This window comes from Chanodichthys erythropterus, chromosome 5 (assembly GCF_024489055.1).
Source record: "Chanodichthys erythropterus isolate Z2021 chromosome 5, ASM2448905v1, whole genome shotgun sequence".
Classification (NCBI taxonomy): domain Eukaryota; kingdom Metazoa; phylum Chordata; class Actinopteri; order Cypriniformes; family Xenocyprididae; genus Chanodichthys; species Chanodichthys erythropterus.
The window spans coordinates 29,733,436-29,752,280 of NC_090225.1; the positions used below are offsets into that span (position 1 = coordinate 29,733,436).

Consider the following 18,845-nt stretch of genomic DNA (forward strand, 5'->3'; position numbering starts at 1 on the left):
GTAAAAATTACAAAACATGGCGGATACGCGCGATCGATGCTGAGAGATTTGAGTGACTAATAATCATTTTAACCTGATATAAAATATATATTTAATGTTACCCGTGTTATTTTTCATCTGCAAATACCAATGTGGACTTTTATAAAGATCCGAATGGCCATTAACTTTTAAATGCATCATTATGCATTAATATGAGGAGAGTTCTCCACATGAAAGACTCGCGACTGCAGATCAACGTGCTGTATTTCTCTCCAATACGGTAGGAAATTAACTAAATGAAATGTGGAGGATGTAAGATGATTGACAGGCCAGTTTACGGTGACTGGATGCGACAGAGAGAATTGACGCGATTGTATGACGTGTTAGTATGTCCCAAAGCTTGTCTACTCTTTTGCTACACACTCAAAAGTAAGTACTTTTTGTTCACAGAAAGAGTACATACTTTTAGGGCGTAGTATAAGTAGGCGAATTGGAACGCAGCAAGAGTCTATGGAAACAGTGAGGGACGAGGCTGCCATCTGCTGGTACTCAAGGGTACCGCAACTGACAGATCTCAGTTATAAAACTGTATTTTAATTTAAAAAAGAACATGTTAACTGTATGGTAATTTATGATTAATACAGAATATATTTTACAAGACAACACGTGTTATTTTTCTGTGAAATACTGATTTTTGTTTTAAATTAAAAGGTTTACCTTATAACATACAGTGAAAATGAATATGATATTACTCAAGGCCAAACGCAAAGCTTATGTTTACAGTAAAATATTTTGGACATTATTTTTTTTAACAAATAGACCTATGAATCCATTTATAATTCATATAGAAAGGGGCATAAAGTTATAAAACTATACAGTTACCAAAATGATATGCTGTCATGTTTGAAACATCCTCACTGTATTTCTTACAGTAATGTTTTGATTGATTGATGGCATATTAATTGGAAATCACCCACCTATCAGGGCCAAACTTAACCGATAAGAGAGGTATGAGTCCGCTTAGGGCCCCAGGGAATCAGGGGCCCCAAACACACAAAAGCCTATGAATATATAACCTATTAATTTTCTATACGCCTGCATATTCCTTCAGTGTGTGCTGCCATTAAATCTGATTCTGATTGCTTTGTTCAATTACCTATTTGCTGAAGAGTAAGTCACTAAAATTAAAAATAGTTCAAGATGTCCTAGAAACGAATGCATTAATTAAGTCCACATGCAGCTTCATGAAGCTGAATGAAAGAGTTCACACCAAAGCCAGTTCTAGTCAAAAAGGCTCTTATGGAAGTTTTCGCAGTGATGCAATAGAAGAACTATTTGGGGTTCACTGAAGAACCTTTCAGTCAACAGTTCTCAAAGGGGTCATGACATGAGAAATCAAATTAGCCTCGATCTTGTGACATATAAGACGTCTTTATAACGTTAAAACATCCTGTAAGTTTCAGAGCTTAAAACATTCCCCTTATTTAAAACAAAGCATTTATTTAATCAAACTCCAAAAACAGCTCTTTGGATATTGTGGGATCTGTGACGTCACATGGGCAAACATATTTGCATATGACTGCCTCCAGAGCAAGACATCGACAAATAGATTTACATCATGGCATCACAGGCCCCGCCCACTGGTGTTCAGTTTCTTAACTGCTGATTTCCTGTTTTATGCCATGTTTTATAGTCCTTTGTAGTTCTCTTTGTTTTAATAAAATAGTTACTGCATTTGGATCCTCCTCTCTGTCGTTCCTGAACTGCCTCATAACAAGTATACGAATATGTGTTCAGTTTCTGACATACTCCACTCGCTTGAGGAGACAGGACAAACGGAAGAGTGAAAGAACGTTCGCTTTGACGCGTCCAGTTTAAACAGCTGGTTTGTGACTTTACAGTGTTGGACACAATTGGATGGTTTATTTTAATGGAGTCCCGAATTGCGTCAGAGGATCATATGTTTGTTCGGAGCATTTTGTTTTGTAAATGAGGCACAGTGTAATGGAGAGTTCACAAAGAAACTTTTGTTGAAAGATGAAGCAGCAACTGTATTGGATCTGACAGCAGCTGCATCACTAACCATAAGCAAGTGGTTTCATAAAGCTTTGTCTGTAAATTACGCTTTTATATGGATAATGTTTTCAAAACACTTACTCACTGCAATAGCAAGTGGCCACTGATACTGTTTCCTCTGCAAAGACAGTAGCCAATCAGAACTGGCAATTTACCGACAAGCCTTAAAGGAGCCGCACCTTAAAAACTGACCATATCAGACAGAGGCTCAGAATTTTCTGCATATATATTTGTTTTTTTTTTGTTTGTTTTTTTAGCAAAAACTTTATTAACATTATAAGTGAACCTTAAGGAACGTATTAAAATAATAATACTAAAAAAAAAAAAAAAAATTGCCATGACCCCTTTAAAATAAACTTTTTTTTTCTTAAGTGTGAAGAACATTTTAAAAAGTCACTATAAAAATCCTCAATTTAAATATCCTAGCCTATTTAAAAACCCAAAATGAATCATTCCACTATAACGAAGCTTTTGTGGATTGGAACGGTTCCATGGACGTTAAAGATTCTTCATGGAACCTCAAGCCAATAAAGAACCTTTATATTTAAGCGTGTAGAAGACGCATCACGTGAACATTTCCAAACACATGCAGATGCTGTTGAACTCGTCGTCGCAGAGACGCTGTCGGCTGTTCAGCTTTGCTGAGCTCAGATGCTGATGCTGGCGCTGCCCTGCATGAGCTGTAAAAAAAAAAAAAAAACAGGGGCTCCTGCTGAGTCATGGCTTGTTGTGGTCCATTACTGAAGTACAGACACCATGAGATAGATTATATGTCGGGGACCTACAAGTGAGGCATCACAGAATGAAATAGGCTCTCACAGTATTTACATAAGGAGAGGAAGCATAGCATACGTGTAGGAGTGGCTGTCCTACATCGCAATGATTGCTGCGGCTTTTTTGGTCTTATTGAGACCCTTGAGTATTCAGTGTGTATTATTGCTGTTATTGCTTTTAATAGGAACTGTCGCCACGATTCTGTTTCTCTGTTGCTGGCATCGGAAGCTCCGTAATGAGAAAATTCCCATAAAATCTGTGCTTACGAGGCGTTCAAGGAGTCGTGGTGAGTAGACAGACGCGTCGCATTATATGTCCACCCTATATACGTGTTTCTATAGCATGTCATTGCGATAACATGCATGCTGCATGTACAACGACAGTATTTATTAGACATTTCCATTCATTCTTCTCTTCGTATGGGTTAAAAACGACACGGTCGTCGAGGCGCACGAGTGCGAGCGAGCCTTCATTTTTCATCGTTTGTTGTTGTTGTTGTTGTTGTGTACTTAATAAAGTGTTCTTTATTTCAACACCAGACAAAGTATTTTGAAGAGCATCTCTAATATGACTGAATGCATGTGGGGTTTGTTTCAATCATTCCCATTTGTTCTAGAAGCTGGTTTCCGGCCGCATCATTTTCGCTCTGAGGTAAATCTCTTTCTCTTCCTCCGTCTGTCAAGGTCATAGAAAACAGAAAAGTAGAGCAAATCATCCAAAATAATGAGATTGTTAAGAAACGTTCCCTTTTGTTTGATAGTTTGTCTAGTTACTTTCATCTTGATGAAGAAACAGTATCCTAAGAAACTGCGTGAAATGCGCATTGCGCATGTGTGACCGAAATAATTCAGGAAAGACTATGCTAAGGGCCTATATACTTTTCATGTTACCAAGTACATTTTTGAAAACAAATAACGAAATTAGAGCAAATGTTAATATTTTAGCACATGGAAAGAATGCAATAATTTGTAGCGTTGCTCTCTTTTTGTGATATGCGCTGATATTATGGTCATTGTTTGACAGGCATGTCGTCACAGTCCACGTCATGCGAGGAGAAGCGCACGCGCGCGAGTTTCTGAAGAGAAGCCGCTGATTGAGAGCGAGCCGGACTCGAGCGGGGCCGTGAGGAAGCGCAGGGTGAAGAAGAGAGTCCAGCCGGAGTTTTATCACTCCGTGCAGCTCACGCCGACACGCAAACCAGTAGGTATATGCTGACTTATAAGTCATTTACTTACAGTAGCCTATATCATATGTGTACCCTGACATGTAAGGATAGACCACTAAGATAGAGAGAGACATTACCCTAAATAAACTCAGTAAACTAAAGTATTTTCTAATAGGTCTAATAGTTTCTTTTCATTAAAAAATTCTAATTAAATGTGATCATTTGACTGTTTGATTGTACCCTCTCCAAAAGTGAGCAGGGATAAGCTAAAGTCAACATGAACTCAAAATCGACCTTATTTATTTTCTTAAACGGGTCATGACATGAAATATCAAATTTGCCTTGATCCTTTGATATATAAGAGGTCTTTGCACCATTAAAACATGGACATTTTAGAGCCTCATTATAAACATTTATTTTATCAAGCTCCAAAAATGGGTTGTTTGGATATCATCGTGGGATCTGTGATGTTACACGGGCAAATACATTTGCATATGACTGCCTCCAGATCAAAATGTGAGGCTTGTTCGAGATGAAAAATGAAAAAATCCATGTCCCCTTTAATGCACAACCCTGCTTTTATTATGCATGATTCATCTGTGATAAAATATTAATTACTTTATTGTAAAAAAAAAAATGCTGTGCCTCTGCACCAACTTTCAATTTTAACATATTTTTCTTCAATCTTTCCTTCCAATCACTTGTCATATTAGATCTCTTTTCCCCAACCAAATAATTCCAGAAAACTAGCCTAATACCATCCTACATTTCTTTCCTCACAAATACATCACACAGAAGTGGGTTGGCAATGCAGAGAAGAGAGAGTTCACACACAAAATTAAAATTCTCTCATTTTCCCCCAGTGAAAGTCTGTTCCCCCAAAACTCTTGATGCCTCAAAACGTTCATAAAGAGATCCATGTGAATTGAGCTGTTTGATGCAAGTCTTCTGAAGAGACATGATTGCTGTATATGATGAACAGATTTAATTTAGGCTTATATTCACATATAAACATCCATCAATGAACACATCAGATGTTAAACGGAAGCTCAAAAATGTTCACTTGACGTGTGAGAACCGATGAGGTTCATTCTCGTGTTACACACAGACTGTCCTCCAAAAAAAATGACCCTATAGGTCGTTTTTCAAGCACCTTATTACGACCTATATTTATGTTTTAAAGTCATGCGCCCTCTAGCTGGTATTAAAATAATGACAGTGTCGTGTTACGTCTGTCATCATGAAATGACGTATGACTTTTTTACCAATCAAAATGCGTGTTCATTTAAATGAAATGTGTGGACTTTTTACACCATTTGTCCTATTTCCATTTAGCAAGGCTAATTTTTTATTAAAGACTACACCTACCCCACCCCTAAACCTACCCTTAGTGATTTATAGTGCATATACACTTTATGAGCACATGCGTTCCCTGGGATCGAACCCACAATCACATGATCACATGATTGCATATTGCTATATATTGCAATGCTCTGACGATTGAGCTACGCAAAATCCGCAATATGACGCAGGTAAAAGGGAACAATGCATTAAAATGAAAGTGTCCTGTTGTCGATAGGGGCGCAACTTTAGCAAATGCTCCTATGGGTCATATTTCAGGGAAGTGACAAATGACCTATATAGGCCTATTGGTTGGAGAACATGTTGGTTACGCAGCACGTTTGAGCTTCAGCAAGAACCAATGAGGTTCATTCTGGTGTTACGCAGCACGTTTCAGCTTCAGCAAGAACCAATGAGGTTCATTCTCGTGTTAAGCCTCCAACCAATAGGCCTATATAGGTCATCTTCAGCAAGATCCAATGAGGTTCATTCTCGTGTTACGCAGCACGTTTGAGCTTCAGCAAGAACCAATGAGGTTCATTCTCGTGTTACGCAGCACGTTTGAGCTTCAGCAAGAACCAATGAGGTTCATTCTTGTGTTACGCAGCACGTTTGAGCTTCAGCAAGAACCAATGAGGTTCATTCTTGTGTTACGCAGCACGTTTGAGCTTCAGCAAGAACCAATGAGGTTCATTCTCGTGTTACGCAGCACGTTTGAGCTTCAGCAAGAACCAATGAGGTTCATTCTTGTGTTACGCAGCACATTTGAGCTTCAGCGAGAACCAATGAGGTTCATTCTGGTGTTACGTAACATGTTTGAGCTTCAGCAAGAACCAATGAGGTTCATTCTGGTGTTACGCAGCACGGTTGAGCTTCTGTTTATGTGCAGTGATCATCTGCTCATCATATAAAGTGATCATGTCTCTTCAGAAGATTTGAATCAAACATCTCCATTCATTTGGATTTATTTTATGGTCTCATGAACTCTTGAAGCGTCAGTGTTTTGGGTGAATAGACTGTCAATGGAGGGACAGAAATCTCTCAGATTTCAGAAAAAAATGTTTCAGTTTGCAAAAGTCTTATGGGTTTGGAACAATATGAAGGTGAGTAAATGATGACAGAATTTTAATTTGTGGGTGAACTAAACCTTTAAGTCGTTAAATCAATTTGTGTTTCTCAGTAAAGCCGGGGACACACATAACGATTGTAAGGCCGATTATGAATGTAAATTGATACTTATGACTGATCACGCTCAAACGCGTCCAGTCAGAGCCAGTTGCGTTCAGTCTGCGATTACAGTCGGTGTTTAAATTCCATGTGAAAGTATATAAATCTGCTTCAGTCGCAGGAAACAATCGCTGTGTGTTGAGCACAGTCTTAGAATGTTTTAGCTAGTCGTTAAATGTGTGCCCGGCTTAAGTGATTAATAAATGGTGATCGCCACCAGTGAATACGGGTGGGAAGCTTGGGATTTTCTTTAAGCCCAGAGTTTAGAATTGGAGCGTGTCAGTGAGAAACCACAATAGATATTTAGCAGTGACATTGTCAGGCTTTTATATTTACAACAAAATAAGCTAAAAAAAAAGCAAAATAAGCTAATTGCAATACACACAAATGTGATAGCATTATAATATAACAATAAAAAATGTAACAATAAAGTTTATAGTGACTTCATTAATTAATTAAATATTTTTAAAAAAGCAAAACACACCTGATGCACATTCTTTGTCCTTCATTTTATAGAAGTAGAGTTTTCAAGCATTGCTGTATTTTTGTTTAATTAACTAAGAGAAGGTACACTGCCATCTTGCTTCAACAAAAGTGGCATGAATGCACCTGACGTCGTTAACACGACTTCCCATCTAGTGAATACGAAACTCCCAGGAGGACATGAACGCACCAAAGCAACACTACATTTCCACAGTTGCAGTGGTTATCCAAATGTGATTTAAAACCTGCAAAGTGCATCTTACTTTTGCTTGCATGATATTTTAGTACTGACACATAATGTTTAGGATATATCGGATTTTAAATAACTCTGTAATTTCATATATGTGTAAAATAAAGGAACATAATGCAGAAAAACTCATTTAATTCAAACAGTAGAAACATGTGCTGTTAGCTTTAGACTGGCTAGACTCTTATGAAAGGCAGGAAGGTGATCAAAGACCCTTTGTAAGTGATATTTATACTTAGAAAAACAGGATGTAGATGAGAGTGATTTTGCTTATGTGAATTCAGGCCTGCTTGTCATTTTGAACCTTTCTTGAAATAGGTCCTTCCTTTTAAACAGCTATACTGTATAATTGCTATTGAACAGTGCACATCTCAACCATAGATCTCAAATTTGTTGTTCACTGTTAGTTTGATCAGTAACAGCATGCCACTGCAGTGGTGAGAGAGGCATTGAGCATTACTAAAAATATTCCCCGAAATAGTTATACTGTAATTCTGCCTGCTTATGCTGATCTGTATTACCTTACAACCGAACTTGATCTTTGTTGTTGGAGGCACAATCTATAGTAGTACATCAGAATGCACAATATTACAAAGTATTGCCCTGCATTCTGTAAAAGTTTAGAAGTCAAGAAATATTTTTCACATAATATACATTGCACATCATGTCATTTCTCAAAGAGTCTGAAACTGATGTTGTAGTTTTTGTTCGCGGGCAGCCAGTGAAGACCATAGACTGACATTATGCAGATTTATTACATTGTTATGTAGATATGTAACAGGACGTGAGACCTTTTGCAGACCTTTTACATTCACAAACAGCTATTTTACACATTGCATGAAAGTTCATATTAAAAAAAAAAAAACATAATGGGGCACTTTAAATCATTTTTTTAAATTAATTGCAGTTTGTGGTGATTTCTGTATAGGAAGTATAGTACATACTTACTATAAAAGTATCTTATCAGTGTGTTATCCAGGCATCACATGTTGAAAAACCATGTACATCCACAGTATGTGGATTACATATTTAGTTTCTTTCAAATGTAGTGAAATAGTCTTTCTATTTATGTGTATATCTGTGGCACAAGGACATAATGGACCACAATTTTTAATGTTAATATTCATTTAACCTGGTGATAGACACAAACCTTACATGTGTATATAAATGATATGCTGTGTTTTTCTTGAATCCAGAACATTGTATATGTGTGGACACTTGCTGAAGCAGTTTATGAAAATAATTGCCATGCATATAACTGAAGTCTTTCAATGCTTCTTCAGTGAAAAACCAAACATGGGAACAAGTCATTATCATATTGTTTTAAATATTTTACCATTTGTATTGTGTTTCTTTCCCAACCCACACTGGAGCACATGCTGTCTGGCGTACAGACCTCAGAAGCTCACTGACAGCTTGCCTCGCACCTGTTAACTCACATTCAGACCGGGACATGGTTGTCATACTTAAAGTTGCAGATTGAGGGGACCAGGGAGAGCTGTCAGACTTCTGTGAATATTTTTAACAAACCTTAATGTCTTAACTACACAACAAAAAGATATAGTACATTATACAAGATATAACACACACACACATTGGGAATCTTTTTTTATTTATACTATTTAGAAGAAGTTGGGTTGAAAATGGACAAACCCAGCGATTGGGTTGTTGGGTTAAATGTTTGTCCAGCGTGCTGGGAAGTTTTATTTAACTCAACTATTGTTTAAAAATGAATATGTGGCTGGATTAAAATTAACCCAGAAAAGGTTGGAAATTAAAAATCAGACACACTCTAAAAAAATGCTGGGTTAAAAACAACCCAAGTTGGGTTGAAAATGGACAAACTCAGCGATTGGGTTGTTTTAACCCAACTGTTGGGTTAAATGTTTGCCCAACCTGCTGGGTAGTTTTATTTAACCCAACTATTGTTTGAAAATGACTATATGGCTAGCTTAAAATGAATCTAAAATTAAATTAAAATGTTCATTTATTAAAAATATTCATAAATGTTAATTTTCAAGATATTTTGGGTTCATTTTAAGCAAGCAATACTGTAATTTTTAAACAATAGTTGAGTTGACTGCTGGGTTAAAACAACCCAATCACTGGGTCTGTCCATTTTCAACCCATCATGGGTTGTTTTTAACCCAGCATTTTTTAGAATGCATAATTACTAGAGGCAACAATAATAATGAAAATGTGATCATTTATTAATAAGCAATTTAATAAATGTTCATAGTTTAATTATTATTCATTAAACATATTAATAAATGTTCATTTAATAAATGGGTTCACTTTAAGTGAGCAGTATAGTAATTTTTTAACAATAGTTGAGTTAAATAAAACTACCCAACCGCTGGGTCGAAACAACCCAATTGCTTCATTCAAATTTTCAACCCAACTTGGGTTGTTTTGAACCCAGCATTTTTTTTAGAGTGATATGTATTTAAAAAGTATGATTTTTTTTTTTTCAAAGTTGTGAATAAAACAGATTATTATTGGAGTATGTTTTACAAGAAAATGCTATTTCAAAGTTCAAGTTTAATTCAATGTGTTACTTCCCATTTCTTTGTAATCATTTATGATATTTACTAGCAATGTCTAAGTGAAAATTGTTTCTACACCAATTATGTAGGTTTTTTGATGCCTTTCCACAAAATTTAAACACTTATGAAGAACATAACAATCCACAACGATCAAAAATGGAGAAGGTTATACATATAAGATTAGTTTTAGCTGGATAAAGTTATGACTGACAATATATTGAAGATTGCAGCAAAAAAAAGAAAGAATTTTGTGAATTCTCATTAAAGGGATATTTCATTGGAAAACCCAATTATTTTTATTTAATTTTATTGTTGCAGCTTGACAGCCGTGCTCTCTCTTCAAAGATTCTCCTTTTATGTTTCATCATAACAAGTTAAATAATGGCAAAATTTCATTTTTTGGGGGGGAGTTATAGCCTTTTCGTTGAAAGACAACTTCATTGATTTATTCATTTTTGATCAACACCAACATTATTGTTGTCCATACTTAATGATTCCCTGGCGAGAAGGTGCTGTTGAGAAGGTGAGAGAGCAAGTGAGGACGCGTTTGAGGGCGAACGCAGCAGACAAAAGCAGCAGCAGTGCGCGCGCGTCCGGTGATGGCGCTGTAACACCAGACTGACTGGAGGATCCTGGCTTCTGTCCGTGGTTCTAGTCTGCGCGTGTCTGTGGACGCTGACGCTGTGGGTTTGTGTGCTGCTCTCCCTCAGCGCAGTCTGCTCTCTCTCTCTCTCTCTCTCTCTCTCTCTGGGGGATTTCGCACCGTTTCATGCTTTGGATCAAACCGGGCGACGCGAGACGGAATACCGTCACAAGGGTGTGGTTCTATCCAAAATGACATCGCCGTATGTTTTTGGCAAGTGGAAGTAGGATTTCTGCCCATCCTTTAGAGATGTACACAGCGGTGAGTGTTGGCTTGTCCTGGTGGGGGAGCCACATGCAAATCATCCTGCTGGGGTTTTGTTTTATTGTCGATCTCTGATCATTCGAGTCCGATGTGTCTTTTAATCTCAGTGTATTGTGAACGCAGTAATGGTGAGGTTACGCGCACGGCGCTGGTTTTATTCACGCTCCGGTGATGAATACGCGATTTATTGCTTGTCTATTGTCTGTTCACACAGAGCTCTGGGTCTGGGAACGCGTCCCTGCGCTGTTCCATGTCTTCATCGGCTGATTTCTCAGATGATGAAGACTACAGTGTGAAATCTGGGTCGGTGTCGCCGGCACCGGGGGACACGTTACCGTGGAATCTACCCAGACATGAGCGCTCGAAGCGGAAGATCCAGGGAGGATCCGTGCTCGATCCTGCCGAGAGAGCTGTGCTCAGAATCGCGGGTAGGAATCCAAAATATCCCACTCTTACTACACCCATTAACATCCATTCATTAGCTCTGTGAGGCCTGTTGTCATTGTACTGTTTGATCAATGAACTACACTGTATGCAAATAGCTGGATACATCATAATAAACCCTGACAAATTAACTTTGGGATTTAACAAATGGTTAAGTATTAAACAATCACTGGAACTTTAGCTGGCTATAGGTGGTCCGGATCACATGCTTTATGTGTCTGATCCTGAAAAATCTACAGGTCATCATCATCATCATAAGAAAAAAATAATAATCGAAACGTTTCTTCTGCTGGACTCTGAAACTGTTTTGGTAGCTGAAGCCAGTGTTGTTTTTAAAAGCTCAAGGCTGAAAGATGAATCAGCAATCTGTAATGTGCATGTTATCCAGCTCTGGAATGAGAGGACATGCTCTCCTTCTGTAGCAAACTACTGAACATGGAAATGGGAGAGCAGTATACTCCTAAAATAATGTTTCACAGAGGGTTTCACAGCGATGAACCATTTTGAGTTCCCAATAGAAACTTTCAGTGGAATGTTTGTAAAAAGACAGTTTGTTTCTTAGTGTGAAGAACATTTTAATAATCTAAAGAGCCTTTTTCCACTATAACCATCACTGCCAAAAAAGAGAAAATAATTATTTATTTTTAACAGAGATGACATGCCATAATAATGTCATTTTTTTAAATGACATTTTATTTTAAGTTAACCAATATCTATCTATCTATCTATCTATCTATCTATCTATCTATCTATCTATCTATCTATCTATCTATCTATCTATCTATCTATCTATCTATCTATCTATCTATCTATCTATCTATCTATCTATCTATCTATCTATCTATCATCAGTCTTAAGCTCATAATTTGATATTAATATGAGAAATACTTTTTGTTTTAATCGTTTTATAGAACAATAATAATATAGACGTAAAAAATAATATGCATTGTGAAATTAGACACAAAACTGCAAAAAACATTGTGAATAACATTTTAATAATCTAAAGAACATTTTTTTTTTCCACTCTAAAAGAACCTTTTGTGAAATGGAAAAATTCCATAAAGATTCTTCATGGAGCCATAGATCCCAATAAAGAACTTTAATAATATCTATATAATAATATCTATCAATATATCTATCAATCTATCTATCTATCTATCTATCTATCTATCTATCTATCTATCTATCTATCTATCTATCTATCTATCTATCTATAATAATTATCTATCTATCTATCTATCTATCTATCTATCTATCTATCTATCTATCTATCTATCTATCTATCTATCTATCTATAATAATTCTTTATCTATCTATCTATCTATCTATCTATCTATCTATCTATCTATCTATCTATCTATCTATCTATCTATCTATCTATCTATCTATCTATCTATCATAATTATCTATCTATCTATCTATCTATCTATCTATAGTAATTCTTTATCTATCTATCTATCTATCTATCTATCTATCTATCTATCTATCTATCTATCTATCTATCTATCTATCTATCTATCTATCTATCTATCTATCTATCTATCTATAATAATTCTTTATCTATCTATCTATCTATCTATCTATCTATCTATCTATCTATCTATCTATCTATCTTTCTATCTATCTATCTATCAAACTAAATCTATCTATCTATCTATCTATCTATAATAATTCTTTATCTATATATCTATCTATAATAATTCTATCATCTATCTATATATCTATCTATAATAATTCTTTATCTATCTATCTATCTATCTATCTATCTATCTATAATAATTCTTTATCTATCTATCTATCTATCTATCTATCTATCTATCTATCTATCTATCTATCTATCTATCTATCTATCTATCTATCTATCTATCTATCTATCTATCTATCTATCTATCTATCTATCTATCTATCTATCTATCTATCTATCTATCTATCTATCTATAATAATTCTTTATCTATCTATCTATCTATCTATAATAATTCTATCTATCTATCTATCTATCTATCTATCTATCTATCTATCTATCTATCTATCTATCTATCTATCTATCTATCTATCTATCTATCTATCTATCTATCTATCTATCTATCTATCTATCTATCTATAATAATTCTTTATCTATCTATCTATCTTTCTATCTATAATAATTCTTCTATCTATCTATCTATCTATCTATCTATCTATCTATCTATCTATCTATCTATCTATCTATCTATCTATAATAATTTTTTATCTATCTATCTATCTATCTATCTATAATAATTCTCTATCTATCTATCTATCTATCTATAATAATTCTTTATCTATCTATCTATCTATCTATCTATCTATCTATCTATCTATAATAATTCTTTATCTATCTATCTATCTATCTATCTATCTATCTATCTATCTATCTATCTATCTATCTATCTATCTATCTATCTATCATCAAATTCTTTATCTATCTATAAAAAAACCTTAGCTTATATACAGACCTTTTTTTACATTCTATGATACAGACAGTCTACATGCTCATCATTTAGTATTTATATGAGAAATAATTTTTAATTTAACGGTTTTATAGAACAATAATAATATAGACACAGATATCATAACATGCATTGTGAAAGTAGAAACAAAGCCGCAGTGTATTTTAAGTGTTATAAAAGTTCAGATTGGTCGGCGTCTGCTTGAAAAGATGCTGTAAATGTCAGTGGTTGAGTTGGTCCCGCGCAGCGCCATCATGTTCCCGTTGCGAGCGCGAGAGCAGGAATCTTCTGGTTCTAGGACCTTGGAGAGCACGTGCACGCGCATCGCTTGTGTCATAGACACATGGCAGCCAGTGCGCCTCTAAAATAGAGAATGACTCTGCATGACACATTAGTCGCACATTTGATTATATATATAGCATTCCGGATGAATGCAGACCAGTGACACACATGCACAGTATGGCCATGAAGAGAAGAGTTTGTAAAATGAGCATGCAAAACGTCATATAATAAAAAAATGCTGTTATAGTTGCAAAGAGCCCACTGGCTTTTGCTGGGAATGATGATGACACGGTGAACAACACAGCCCGTCCTCTTACCGGCCGAACGGCTGAGATTTACGGCTGAGGCGGCAGAGGAAGTCCCGCTCATTGGCCAGTTTGTGGATGTGGGAGGGAAGCAGGGCGTCGCCGGTCATGAAGCAGCGGCGCTCATCGGTCAGGCAGACGGGCAGGGCTTCAGTTCGCTTGTGCGGCTGGTAAATGACCAGCCTCGACCGCCCCGGCAATGGCCCGTTACGGACCGGCTCCGTATATGCTCGCCGACGAATTGGAGTATCTCCAGGCTTACGAGGATGTGCTTGAGAAATATAAAGGTAAAGAATGAATTCAGTTCGTCCGGTTGGTGAATCAAATGGGTGGAATTTTGCTTAATAACCCTGTCGCTCCCTAATGGCAGCACGACAGTTAACAGTCAGAACATCAGCGTGATACAGTGTTACATTCATTCATACATGGCTCGGTGTTACAGTGAACATGCAGGCTTACTGACCTGCTATGAACAAAATGATAAACCTGATACAATATAACAGAAGACATTTCTGTCTGGTTATCTGTGTGTTACGAATATTGAAGAAATGTTGCTCTGTTTATGTGTTCAGATGCATTGTAGTAGATTTTTGGGCAACACTTTACAATAAGGTTCCATTGTTAAAGCATGAAACTAACACATTTAACTAGCAATGAACAATTTGTTACATATTTATTAATGTAAAAATACAACTGTTCATTGTTAGTTCATGTCAGCTCATGTTCATTGAAGAATTAACAGATTTTGATTTTAATAATGAATTAGTAAATGTTGAAATGAACAAACTAAAATGAATAAATGCTTTAGAAATACTGTTCATTGTTAGCTCATGTTAACCATAGTTAATTAATGGAACCATAATAGTAAAGTGTTAGTGATTTTTGTAATGTAAGCCCATTGTGGAATTGTGATTTGATTGATCCGCCTGTTGTTGTCCCATCCATCGTGACTGCTCTAAATGCATCTCCTCTCATGCATTTATCATGGTTTAGAGCCATTTGGATCATTAGTCCTGGCTTAGGGATGTTTTTTTCATCTCAGCATCATCCTACCAGTCAAGTTCTGTCTCTGCAACATGCATTTCTAGGAAATATACAAATGAAATGCATTCACATCCCTCAACGAATGTGTGTTTTGGGTTCAGGTGAAGCTGATCGATGTTGTTTTTGGTGATTTGTAGCTCATGCAGAGCAGCAGAGAGTCTATCAGCTGTTGAGTATCATAAGCTCACAGTCAGCTGTGGTAAAGCTGTGTGTGTGTGTGTGTGTGTGTGTGTGTGCTGCAGTCATATGATTAGGGGTCATTGATTCTGTGAGTTTTGCTTTCTGGAGGCAATAAGCTTGACAAATAATCTCTTATCTTTATTATCTTAGACTTGTTTATTTTCTACAGTGCTGCATACTACTAGTACATATAAAACCATGGTGACAAAACAGCATTTGTTTATCAGAAAACCTATATTTAAGCTGTTTTTGTGGGTTGACAAACTGTTGAAAAACACCCAAACATTCCTGATTTTCTGGAATCTGTCTAGGTTCAGGCAATGTCTTGTTAATGTCCCTTTTGTTCTGGCTGTCAGGAGTGTTTGACTACAGGCCAGAGGTTATCAGAAATAGTTTATTGTTCACTTTTAACAAGCCTGGGTGCCAACTAGGGCTGGGTGAGCAGAGGCAGAAGATATTGAGGTATACAAAATGAATATATATTTATATATACATATTATGGATGTAATGGTACACAAATATAGTGGTTTGGTACATACCTCGGTATCAAAGTCACTGTTCAGTACGGGTTTGGTACAGCAGGGTGAGAAAACTAAACATAAAATTGCTTCCTTTTTCTTCTTTTTATTAAATAAATTGTGTCTCGCTCTTTAAAAAAAATCAATTATAATTTACATTTTCTTAAGAATATAAATGTTGCAAACTATATACAGGGAACTTTCTTTCATTAACAACAGAGCCCAAACTATTACAATTCAGTTGCTATTCATTTTTAGATATAATAATCAACACTAAAAAAAAAAAAACCAAACAAACAAACAAACAAACAAACAAACAAGCAAAAACCCCATAAATTGCACATAAGGCAGGTTTTGCATTAACTTCTAAAATTTTCTGTCACAACTTGTTTTTATGACAAATTTATTTAAACATTAAATATTTAAGACATTACTGACAGGTAAAGTAAATATAATGAATATATAAGCTAATATAATGCATATATTTAGTGAAATGCTCCGTCTAGAGTTCATTTCTCTAGTGAACTAACATGCTGTGGACACTAGATGACTTGCCTGAGGTAAATGTAATGCTACGTGAGATATTCTCAAGCTGTTTAATTGATCTTTCCATGGCTGAAACACAGGTTGAGAGCATAGACTGTAAAAAAATATGGACGTAGCGTCCGTGACGTCACCCATAGAGTTCTGAACAGCAGTTTTGAAGCGAAAATGAGGCCGCGGCCATCTTAGCTGCGCGTCACCGCACGTCACTCCCGGATAACTGAAAATGGGCAAAGAGGCGGGGAGGTGGTTTGAGCTGATGTGATTGGTTGCTGAAACCACGCCCGCCTAGCTCGACGTGACCACGTTATCAAGCAAAGGAGCTATCTATCTAGATACTATCTAAATTATTAATAAAGATAAGTTTTAACATCAGAAAGTTCTAAAGGTTTACTGTCAATTTACGGTGTTTTTTTAAGATATAGATGCTCCAACACCAGTAATTTGTGTTGGGTGTGCAAATAACAACATGGAAAATTAAAATGGGACTTCATACCTTATAATAGAGATCGCGAGATGAATCCAATCTGTGGCACTTGGGTAAAATATAAATGTCCATTGCAAAACAAAAAAAAAAACATTTCACATTTCTTCTGAATGATCTGCTCTCTGTCATCGTTCTTCAAGAAAGGATGCAATCTGAGCAGCGATCGTATCTAACAAACAAATGAGCCTGTGTCCAAAGTATATTTTTTCAAAATAGTGCAGCAGTTTTAGTTATAATATCCAAGCAGTGCTGTCAGAGTTGTATATCCTCCTGGTATTGTCATTGTAGTAACTTAAATCTCGCAATCAAAACTTTCAGCCAATGCCACGATCCAACAACGTGTGTTCTGTGTCTCTTCCGCATGCATACGCATGCACACAGACACACATCAGTCTCGAATATTATGCAGCAAGCCATATTTTATAATTGTATAAAATAGTCGAGAAAAAAAGCACAAAAACGGCTGAGATGCCAAATTCAGCGGCAGCTGAGGTAACATGACGGCTCAGACAGCAGCGCAATCTACCTGTCACTCAAGTGACCACGCCCTTAATTATGCAGAACTTTAAGGCTTAATATAATTTAAACGGATAAGTTATAAAAAAATTCACCCCCCTCAGAGTTGTCATGAAGGGCAAAAATAGCAGTATAGACCAAAACCACAATTTGAACCAACTTGTAAACATGTTTTTTTCTGCTATAAACTTGGCCAATTTAACATGGGACTCTATGAGATTCTGCTCTCTTTTGGAGCCTGTCCCTAGCGGCCAGTCGATGAATCACAGTTTAAGGTACTTCCGTATTGGCTTCACGAGAGAAAGGGGGAGGTTGCCGCTTGGTTGAGAGATTACATACATATCTAGATCTTCTTCTGCACTCTTTCCTGTTGTGGCAGTAAACAAACAAACAGTGTTTCATTACCATGTGCGCCCCCTTCTGGATTGGAGTGTGGATCGCCTGTGACTGACTTTATTCGTCGTCTGACTGTATGCACAGTGACGTTCTTACTGTATGGTCCGGGACGAATACATGTATCGTTACACCTATAATATATATATATATATATATATATATATATATATATATATATATATATATATATACATGAAATATTTTTCACTATTTTCACACTATTTAGTATAGCATGCATTTGCAAATGTGATTACTTTAAAATGGTGATTTTATTAATGATTCCACAGGCAGTTACACAAAATAAAAACTCAATGCAGAATGATATTATTTAATAATTTCACTTATCAATGCTTAATAATGAACAATATGTAATATTTACCTACTTATGGCTTCAGTAAAACGTTTTAATATGCTCTGGGAAAAGTTTTTTGACTTAATAGCTGAATAAAATTTTTGAATCGATTGCAGTTTGAACTGGTTCACAGAAATGAATCGTATTAACATTTTCTTCTGAAGTATAAAACCTCTTAATTGTCTCACTGTGAGTCACAACAAATTATTTATTGATATTCTCAATGCATTGTGTGAGTATTCAATATATGTCACTGCGCTGGTGTATCATGTGATTTAGTTTATGTTATAGCTACAGTGAGGTTGGCATGGAAGGGTGTGTGTTTTCTGAAAGGAAATCTTTTATGAACAAATCCTTTTGCTTTAAAGAAGATTAACAAGGAATCTACATGAAGACTCAACAGATAATAGCCTCACTTGTTTACTGTAATACTTTCTTGGTGATGCCAGTTCATAAATCATAAACCAGTCACAAGAAATTATAAACTTGAGATATACATTAAAAAAGCATTTCCTTTGAATTAAATATTGTACTTTATTCTTAAAGATGCTTTGTGACACATAC

At 36.0% G+C, this 18,845-nt stretch overlaps 1 protein-coding gene across 25 annotated transcripts in view; it reads left to right on the forward strand.

Annotated features, from left to right (window-relative positions):
- The first annotated feature begins 2,934 nt into the window (after positions 1 to 2,934).
- The window catches only part of dst (dystonin), a 199,994-nt gene continuing 184,083 nt past the window's right edge, over positions 2,935 to 18,845 (forward strand). For 15 of the 25 annotated variants that reach the window (XM_067386836.1, XM_067386855.1, XM_067386833.1 and 12 more), the window contains exons 1-4: positions 2,935 to 3,115; positions 3,449 to 3,480; positions 3,853 to 4,029; positions 10,960 to 11,173. In XM_067386836.1, the coding sequence (XP_067242937.1) occupies positions 2,935 to 3,115; positions 3,449 to 3,480; positions 3,853 to 4,029; positions 10,960 to 11,173 (604 nt within the window). Of the gene's footprint in view, positions 3,116 to 3,448; positions 3,481 to 3,852; positions 4,030 to 10,564; positions 10,743 to 10,779; positions 10,874 to 10,959; positions 11,174 to 14,383; positions 14,533 to 18,845 lie in introns of those variants that run through there. The other 10 variants (XM_067386844.1, XM_067386848.1, XM_067386860.1 and 7 more) reach the window with 3 other exon arrangements.